This window comes from Guillardia theta (genome assembly GCF_000315625.1).
Source record: "Guillardia theta CCMP2712 unplaced genomic scaffold GUITHscaffold_414, whole genome shotgun sequence".
NCBI lineage: Eukaryota > Cryptophyceae > Pyrenomonadales > Geminigeraceae > Guillardia > Guillardia theta.
Window position 1 is genome coordinate 1 of NW_005434270.1, and position 9482 is coordinate 9482.

At 53.2% G+C, this 9482-nt stretch overlaps 4 protein-coding genes across 4 annotated transcripts; all 4 read right to left on the reverse strand.

Annotated features, from left to right (window-relative positions):
• Nucleotides 1-211: 211 nt before the first annotated feature.
• Nucleotides 212-1601, reverse strand: GUITHDRAFT_149513 (hypothetical protein; the record flags this gene model as incomplete). Its single annotated transcript, XM_005818003.1, has 4 exons — nt 212-487; nt 646-1128; nt 1294-1323; nt 1500-1601. Coding segments are annotated over 4 exons (891 nt in total), but the record flags the coding sequence as incomplete, so codon positions are not given.
• A 1599-nt stretch (nt 1602-3200) lies between these two features.
• On the reverse strand, nt 3201-4362 carry GUITHDRAFT_122713 (hypothetical protein; the record flags this gene model as incomplete). The annotated part of the gene is made up of 2 exons (XM_005818004.1): nt 3201-4250; nt 4303-4362. The coding sequence occupies 2 exons, from the start codon at nt 4360-4362 to the stop codon at nt 3201-3203; spliced, it is 1110 nt and encodes a 369-aa protein (XP_005818061.1).
• A 1211-nt stretch (nt 4363-5573) lies between these two features.
• On the reverse strand, nt 5574-6735 carry GUITHDRAFT_122714 (hypothetical protein; the record flags this gene model as incomplete). Its single annotated transcript, XM_005818005.1, has 2 exons — nt 5574-6623; nt 6676-6735. The coding sequence occupies 2 exons, from the start codon at nt 6733-6735 to the stop codon at nt 5574-5576; spliced, it is 1110 nt and encodes a 369-aa protein (XP_005818062.1).
• A 2287-nt stretch (nt 6736-9022) lies between these two features.
• Nucleotides 9023-9427, reverse strand: GUITHDRAFT_54199 (hypothetical protein; the record flags this gene model as incomplete). Its single annotated transcript, XM_005818006.1, has 1 exon — nt 9023-9427. A coding segment is annotated over one exon (405 nt), but the record flags the coding sequence as incomplete, so codon positions are not given.
• Between the last annotated feature and the right edge of the window lie 55 nt (nt 9428-9482).

A 9482-nucleotide genomic window follows, 5' to 3' on the forward strand; every position in this document is an offset into this window, starting at 1 on the left:
CCTCCTCCTCCTCCTCCTCCCTCCTCCAACTCATGATCATCGTCATCGTTATGATCATGAGTTACAGGAGGATCATGATCGTCGTCGTCGTCATCATCATCATCATCTCCGGCCCCCTCATCTCCATCATCAACTTCATTATCACCTGAAAATGGATGTGCAGATCTACATCCCACGGTATCTTCGACTCTATCCCCAGCATCGTCCTCACTCGCAGCACAAGTCGGTTGAGAAGGCAACACCAGACCGGCACACTGATAGCAAGAGTGACAGGAAAGGTGTTGGGGACCCCAGGGAAGTCAGCCGAGGAGAACGAGTCAAGCATGATACATCCCCCTTCCTTAGCAGAGAGCAGAGCAAGAACAAAGTTGGCGAAGGTCTCCTCCTCCCTCTCCCCCTCCTGGTGGATCGGAGGCAGCGGAAACTCGGCGTTGAAGAGCAATTGATCCGACGGACGAAGCCAAGGGCCGTGGGGGATGATACTGACCTGCGAGACAAGGTTTCAAGGGGACGGAGGTGGGAGGGAGAATGGAAGAGAGGGAGAGGGAGAGGGAGAGGGAGAGGGAGAGGGAGAGGGAGAGGGAGAGGGAGAGGGAGAAGGAGAGGGAGAGGGACAAGGTAGATCATTCCCCCACGATCTCGCACCAGGGGGTAGGTGTAGTGAGAGGAGACATTTCCAACAAAGTCGATGTCTTCTATCAACGACTGGATCTCGCTATATACTGCCAGGTCAGTTGCGTTCTTCATCGCAAAGACCTCCTCGACATTCACATGGCGAAGATAGTCATTCAACATGTTTTCTCTAATCCCCTCAACCCCTCCTCCCACACCCTGCTGCCTCCAAACTTCCTCCTCATCTTCCTCTGTTGCGTTGTTTGTTCCATTCATACTGTCCCCCCCCTGCGACCTCAACGCCCATCCTCGCAGCCGCTGCTCAAAGGTGTAGTTGCTCGACGACGACGGCTGCTCTTGCTGCGTCTCCTGCTTGGCCGCCATCGCCTTCTCTTTGAACCTGAGGATCCGGACCCAGTCGTCGTGCGCCTGATCAATGTAATTCTTGATTTCCTGAGGTATCTTGTCGAAGTGCTTTCTCATCTCTTCCCGCATACTTGAGTTGTACATCATCTCCTGGGTGACCATTCGCCATCATGACAGGCTTGCTGCATCGAAGGAGACCTATACCTCAACCGACGGTTGCGTCCCTCCTCCACCTTCACCGCCTCTCAAGCAAAACCTTGACCTCCCATGGGACCCATGATGTACCGAAACATCAAGACACTCGCGGCCTCTCACCGAGTGACTGCCATGCACGGGACGAAGTACCTGCAACATGAGTTAGCACTTGTAGCGTGAAGTTCTGCAAGGAACAAGCAGGCACATTCGATTGGAGTGAACTAGCGTAAGCAGGGAGGGAGGGAGGGAGGGAGGGAGGGAGGAGGGAGGGAGGGAGGGAGGGAGGGAGGGAGGGAGGGAGGGAGAAGTATGTGGAATTATCTCACGCTTGTCTTGTAGTTCACATCAGCATCTCTTCCTTCTCCTCCTCTTCCCGCCATGAACGCGACCACCAGCAAGGATGCGCCCCATCCCCTGCATGGCGACATGTCGACTTTATGCCGGGCCTGCCCGGCCCACCCGGCCGGTGGCTCGACCACTGAGAAAAAAGAACATATAGGAAAAGTATTGAACTTCGAATCCTACTTAGATCCCATAGCTCTACATATAGTAGATATTTTTTTGGGGGGGGGGTCCGCCCCACCTCCCCAAGAGAAAAAAACATGATGTGAGATATGGAAAAATGAGGCGGGGGAGGAGGAGGGAGATATGTCAGAGGTGAAGGAGGAAGTGGGGAGGAAGGGAGAGAGGGGAAGAGAGAAAGACTGAAGGGAGAGATGGGGGAGGAGGAGTTGGGGGGGGGGGGGGGATTGGAAAAAGGGAGGGAGTGGGAAAGAGGGAGAGGGAGAGATTTATTTGGGGGGATAGGGCAGGAAGATCTAAAGTGGTAGTAAGAGGTTCAAGGGAAAGAGAGGATAGAGAGAGATGGCACGCGAGAGGCTGGAGAGAGAACGATGCGTCTCAAAAAGACATGACAGGGAGTTTGATATCGCGTGTGCGAGGTTGAATGATGTGCTTGTTGAGTTGTGCGGGCACAAACATAGAATGGGAATGCAGACTAGGTGCGAGAACCGAATCGAAATATCAGCAAGAAATCAGATGGTTGCATGGCAAGAAAGGAAAGTGGGAAGATACACTGGAGTCTTTACGAAAGGAACGTGACGACGTTTGACGAGCTGCTGAAGGTGAAGTAAATTCTCAGAGATGAACAGTGTGGCAAAGCTGCAATATGAGTGTCCAGTAGAGATAGGATTTTGAAGTACTCTTATGCTGTCAAGTGATCACCGATTGATCAGACCCGCAGCAATACCGTCAGTTCGGGAGAACTTTTGTAGAGCATGCTTGCAGCTTCGGTGCTGAAACCATGCTTCCTGTCGATTCAACCATGCGCCATACCATGGAGCTGTGGGAGTATGAGATGAAGAAACAAAGATGTCCGATCAATGACTCGACGCTCGCTCTATCTCTGTCAGCCGTGTTTCTGCTTCAAACACAAAACCAGCTTGCTGATCGCGCTTGCTGCTGCATTTGCCTGAGCATCAACAAAGTAGCGGGGATGATGAAGCGAGGATTATCATCATCAAGCATGTGTTTGAATAAGTTCCATCTCAGTCATGACTGAAGGATGAGGGAGAAAAACAAAGAAAATGCTATTCCCTTTGATGGTGGATAACTCCAACAAAGTTGTGAAGTAGCGCAATACTACATGGAACAGAATGCCGCAGAACACCTTGTTCAACATCTTCCTACTCTGAGCTCATTGGTGCTGCAGGACTACTTTGCAGGGTCAAATTTCGCGGAGAGAATGAGACTAGCTTGAAAGGCAACTATCTCAGGTGAGGTTATCCATGCTCAAGCAAATCTTGTGTGTTTGGGTGGGAAAAAAAAGCAAACCATGAGCGAAGATTGGAACGCTAAATGTTGATTGTTTTAATTTCGTCTTAAATTGTGCTGAATAATTGCAATTTTGATTTGAGCGTTCTAATCTAAATTACATTAAAAACAAGCATTGATCATCAGGAGTGTGACAATGCGGTAGAATGACAAAAAACATGCAGGGTGGATCCATCCAAAATCACAGCTGAGGATCAAACCAGCTCCACGAGGGCTCCCTCCGTCCCCACCAGCTCCTCGATGTCCTCGGGGTTCAGCGGGCTCACGATGATCTCATCGATCACTCGCTGTAGCGACCCCTCGCGCCCTTCAGCCCCGTCCACTCGCTCCCACGACTCCAGAAAGCTCTGGATCATCACCGCGCTCTCCTCCTCCGGTAGAGGCCCCGCGCCCCAGTCTCGCCGGCAAGCCCCGCCGTAGCAGGCCAGCTGACCCTCCTGCTTGACGCCGTCCGCCCCCTCCAGCTCGTACGCCCCCAGACACTCCCTCAGGTGCGCCTCCGTCATGAAGTCGATCTCCCCGCAGCTGCTCTCCTCCCCCTGCTCCGTCTCAGAGGCCGTCGACGCCAGGTCGCAGCAGCCTTGGTCCACGACGTCGGAAGGACAAGCGGACGCGTGGAGGAGCTTGGCTGGCCTTGGCAGCATCGAGGTAGTGACGACGGCGTTGCTGGGCTCATCGCTCCAAGCCTCGTCCAGCTTGCGCTTGGTGGGGCTCAAGGCCTCGTCGACCTCCTCAAAGAAGCGAGGGTACGTGGGCACTCTGCACAAGAAGCTCTTCCAGCCGTCGTGGTACTCCTTGCATACCTCCAGGAACGCCTCCAGCCTGCAGCAGGTCGCAAACGGCCCGGACGTCGCCGCTATCGCTTTCCACGCCTCCACGAGCTCTCGGCGATCGTCCGGGTCGGAGGGGTTCCTCCACCGATACCCCGAGTATACATATCGCACTGCAGGCACCACCAGCGTCAGTCGCCGGACATGCTGCCCCCTTCCTCCGATCAGCTCACCTCCATCCTCCTGCGAGTCCTCGTGTCCTGATCCTTCCATCTTGAAGGACTTCTTGGCTCGGAGCTTGGTGAAGCCGTTCCTCTCGAGGACCTTGTTGAACTCCACCTCCGTCAGCCCATGCCGCCCCACGTAAGGGTCTTGTCCTCGGATGGCAAACGGGCACGCTTGCGCCAGGCAACGGAACAAGGAGCAATACCCCGTCCGGGATACGGTAGAGTCAGGATCTTCGCACGCGCAGACCTGCAGGAGGAGTCATCAGGGGGGCTTGGGGCAGGGATGGGAGGAGGCTAACCGCAGAGGCGAACTGTAGAGCGAGCTTCTTGTTTTCGACGGAGGCAGAAGGTCTGACCATGATTTTATCTTTACGATTGTTCTTTTGTTTTTCCTGATAGGGAGAACAGGTTGAGAGGGAACTATTGTTGTTTGAAGGAGACGAAGAGATGGTTGATGTATCCTGTATCTTGTTGACGAGGTCTTGTGTATCTTGTTTCTAACTTCTTGTGTCCTTCAAGGTTTGCCTCTCTTTTACGATCTCTGGCTTTCGTTTCCCGACCAGCATAAAACCCTTTTAACCTCTTAAAGGAAAGAGCTCGCGTACCCCTTCCATCAGACTACCCACCCACCATCTTGACCCAAAATGACAGTCAATGTACCGGGTGAAAAGTCAATGCGACCCAACAACCCCCTCAGGTCGGTCCTCCGATTCCTGATGGTCTTCATGACAAAGGGCGTGAGACGAGGTTCATGACACCGAGCATGAGACCCTCGATGGATTACCAGGGGGTACTTTGAGTGAAATGGGGGGGTTAGAACGTCCCCGAGCTCCTAAAAGTTTTCCAGGTTTACTACACGGTGAATTTGTAAATCATTATTATTATAAAATGTTAAAATGAAAGATCGTGCGATCCATAAAAAAAAATTCCGAAAAAAGAAACCTGACACCAAAGTCATCCTGGATGCATTTCTCTACTTTACCCGTACACGCGTTTGTTATTCCCCGTCCTCCTCCCTCTATTGCTCCTCCTTCTCTCCCTCCTGGCTTGGGGGTAAGGTTTCGGTCTACCTAGCCTCCCTCCCTCCCTCCCTCCCTCCCTCCCTCCCTCCCTGTGTATTCCACTTCCCTTCCTTCGAATTTTATAAGCAATCTGAGCTTTCGAAATCTCAATTCATAGCGTCTTCAAAACTCTCTCGCAATAAAGCAAGAATGCACTCAACTCTATCATTCTCAGATCATGTCGATGGCTGCCTGCGCATTACTGCGGTCTGACGAAATCTGGACAATCTCGTAGATATGATCATCCGGCCTCGATCATCCAAGGAAGAAATGTTTTGTTTCAAAACTTGTTTTGCTTTGGCTCTCTTCTCTATGTAGGAAGTACTGGGACTGGTCACTTAGCTTGAGAATCTAAGGTATCCTTTTGTGAGTCTGTGTCTGAAAACAGATCTGATATATTCTACATCAAATGCGTTAAAACATCCAAAACTGTACAATGACTTGCTCAAATACGGCCTAGTCTCAAGTGGTACTTAAAAAGTACCGTAGCTTGACTTCTCGTGTCAACGTTAAACCAGCTCCACGAGGGCTCCCTCCGTCCCCACCAGCTCCTCGATGTCCTCGGGGTCCAGCGGGCTCACGATAATCTCATCGATCACTCGCTGTAGCGACCCCTCGCGCCCTTCAGCCCCGTCCACTCGCTCCCACGACTCCAGAAAGCTCTGGATCATCACCGCGCTCTCCTCCTCCGGTAGAGGCCCCGCGCCCCAGTCTCGCCGGCAAGCCCCGCCGTAGCAGGCCAGCTGACCCTCCTGCTTGACGCCGTCCGCCCCCTCCAGCTCGTACGCCCCAAGACACTCCCTCAGGTGCGCCTCCGTCATGAAGTCGATCTCCCCGCAGCTGCTCTCCTCCCCCTGCTCCGTCTCAGAGGCCGTCGACGCCAGGTCGCAGCAGCCTTGGTCCACGACGTCGGACGGACAAGCGGACGCGTGGAGGAGCTTGGCGGGCCTTGGCAGCATCGAGGTAGTGACGACGGCGTTGCTGGGCTCATCGCTCCAAGCCTCGTCCAGCTTGCGCTTGGTGGGGCTCAAGGCCTCGTCGACCTCCTCAAAGAAGCGAGGGTACGTGGGCACTCTGCACAAGAAGCTCTTCCAGCCGTCGTGGTACTCCTTGCATACCTCCAGGAACGCCTCCAGCCTGCAGCAGGTCGCAAACGGCCCGGACGTCGCCGCTATCGCTTTCCACGCCTCCACGAGCTCTCGGCGATCGTCCGGGTCGGAGGGGTTCCTCCACCGATACCCCGAGTATACATATCGCACTGCAGGCACCACCAGCGTCAGTCGCCGGACATGCTGCCCCCTTCCTCCGATCAGCTCACCTCCATCCTCCTGCGAGTCCTCGTGTCCTGATCCTTCCATCTTGAAGGACTTCTTGGCTCGGAGCTTGGTGAAGCCGTTCCTCTCGAGGACCTTGTTGAACTCCACCTCCGTCAGCCCATGCCGCCCCACGTAAGGGTCTTGTCCTCGGATGGCAAACGGGCACGCTTGCGCCAGGCAACGGAACAAGGAGCAATACCCCGTCCGGGATACGGTAGAGTCAGGATCTTCGAACGCGCAGACCTGCAAGAGGAGTCATCAGGGGGGCTTGGGGCAGGGAGGGGAGGAGGCTAACCGCAGAGGCGAACTGTAGAGCGAGCTTCTTGTTTTCGACGGAGGCAGAAGGTCTGACCATGATTAGCGCCACAACAACTTGATGTTTGCAATTGCTTTCGTTCCTCCTGTTGAGAACACTCCACAACTTCTTGCGTATGACTCTCGATCAATCGGAACGATGTATTCTATCTTCGTTTCTGTCTTGCTGTTTTGGGTAGCTCAGTTCTGTCCTACCCACGTCTTGGTTTCCGTTCTTGCTCCTGGCTCTGCTTCTTCTGTTCTTGTTTCTACTTTTATTTCCCCACGGGTGGTGATACGGCGAGGAGGAGGGGGGAAAGGGGGGGACGGTCGCGGTGAAAAACCACTTTGTAGGGGGTACGAAGGGGTACCTGCTCATAGGTAGTAAAAATCTACGGTAGGGTGGGTCTTAAGGACAGGGGTGATGTTTCTTTGCGGGACTTTACTAGGGTAGGAGGTTCGCTGTGGATACGGAGGGGTGGGTGGTTGTTATCAAGGCGCGGTACCTTCTTTACAATTCAATGATTCCTGACTACCCCTGTTTTCCGAAGTTCCAAGGAACGTTCTCATCCATGACCCCCCACCCCCCCAAACCCCCACCACCCCCAGCACCCCTCACCCCTTGCAGCCCTTTAACCATGACTGCAGAGGGCACTTCATGATACACCGGCATGACACCATAGACCGCTAGAAGCCTTCTTTCGAAATGCTCTAGATGTGTTCCAGATCCCTCGGTGCTGCTCCAGATCTTGCCCTGTCTGGAACGAACTCCCAAATATCCTCGAAAGGGCTTCCAGATATGCTTCAGATCTAGAAGACGTGCGGTCAAACCTCTTGCGGCCCGCCAACGAAATTATTTACTACAGGTAAGTCTACTATATATATATTCGGCTCGGACTCGATGATCAACTGGGTCTTTACTTCTGTGAAAAAAAAATTATATTGATATTAGGATCGAAGACGCCGTGACGAGGCTCGGCAATTAGCCAACGCCGTATGATCTCCAGACTGAGATCCAACGGCGATTCATCTGAGATCGTATCCAGATTTTAAAACATTTTTGTTCAGCTACAGTATAATTCTAAAAGTCACCCCGGGGTTCGCCGAGTCCCGGGCGTCCAGGCACCTGAAAGTTCACAACCGTGGTCACGTCACCAACTTTTGACAGGCCAAATGAAATCCATTTCGAACTATGAACTTTCAAATTAACACTCAAAAGACTCCTGAGAGCTTTCAAAATTTGTCGACGTGCAGTGAAACATCATGAATCATCGACCGGCGCTCAGGCGCTTTACTCCGGCACGGTACCGTACCGTACCCTCTGGCCGATTTACGCCCGAGACGACCGGTGGCATGGCGCAGCCAATTCGCTGCTCCCGGGGAGTCACCGTGGCACGCCCTGAGATGCTGACGTGACTGGGTGGCAGTAGTACCAGCCCGGGGTTCCCCGAGACGGACTACGACTATACTAGTTTTAGTCAATGGGTCCTCAGTACGGTATAGTAGTGACTCCAGGCCCCCGGACTCGGACGGCGGTACTACCGTACGCCGTGACGGCCGGGTGGTCTGCCGACTCCGATCCGGCGGCCCTCAGCCCGGCCCCTTGGATGTCTGACATCCCGGTGGCGGCTCAGCGGCTCATTCAGTCAGCGGCGGCTCGGCGGCCCTCACTGCCTGCCAGCCGCGCCTCTGACTTGACACGACTCGATGCCGACTCGATGAGGCCGCTCACGTGGCACTTGATTGCCGCGCACTGTCAGTGACGTGTCTGGCACAGCCTGTGTAGGAGTCGGATCGCACCGGACGCCGGCGGGCGGCCCCTCCGAGCCTGGCACCCGTGGCCCCCGGGCCCGGTACGGAGTCCGGGCGGCCCGGCCGGGAGCCCGCCTTTCTTCCCATCATCATCGAGTCGCCAGCACTGATGTTTTACAACTCCTGATGGTGCATCCGGCGACACCGTTGAACCGGGTTGAACGCTGCCATCGTACTATGATGCCACGGCGGCGTGTAAGGGAGGACGCCGAACGCTACTAGCCTAGATCGTGCCGTTGTGTCTTGAACGACTGCCCGGCCTCCTTGCAGGCTGCGGCAGCCGCCGCGCATGGCAGCAGTGTCAAGTTGTCAGTCACGGTTCGACACCGAGCATTGCGGGCCGGGACGGTCCCGCAATGCTCGTCCAGAACAGTGAATCACTACAACACCAAGCTTCGCTACCAAAGCAGGTCACTGGGCCCCCGGCCGAAGCTTTACGGCCGGGGCAAGTTGCAGACGTCTACAGCGAATTCTCAAGGCACCTCAGTCCGCTGGATCGCACATAAAGGTGAAGAGTAGAGATGTGAAGTTGATTTGATAACAGTAGAGATGTGAAGTTGATTTGATAACAGTAGAGATATGAAGTTGATTTGATAACAGTAGAGATATGAAGTTGATTTGATAACAGTAGAGATATGAAGTTGATTTGATAACAGTAGAGATATGAAGTTGATTTGATAACAGTAGAGATATGAAGTTGATTTGATAACAGTAGAGATATGAAGTTGATTTGATAACAGTAGAGATATGAAGTTGATTTGATAACAGTAGAGATATGAAGTTGATTTGATAACAGTAGAGATATGAAGTTGATTTGATAACAGTAGAGATATGAAGTTGATTTGATAACAGTAGAGATGTGAAGTTGATTTGATAACAGTAGAGATATGAAGTTGATTTGATAACAGTAGAGATATGAAGTTGATTTGATAACAGTAGAGATATGAAGTTGATTTGATAACAGTAGAGATGTGAAGTTGATTGATAACCAGTAGA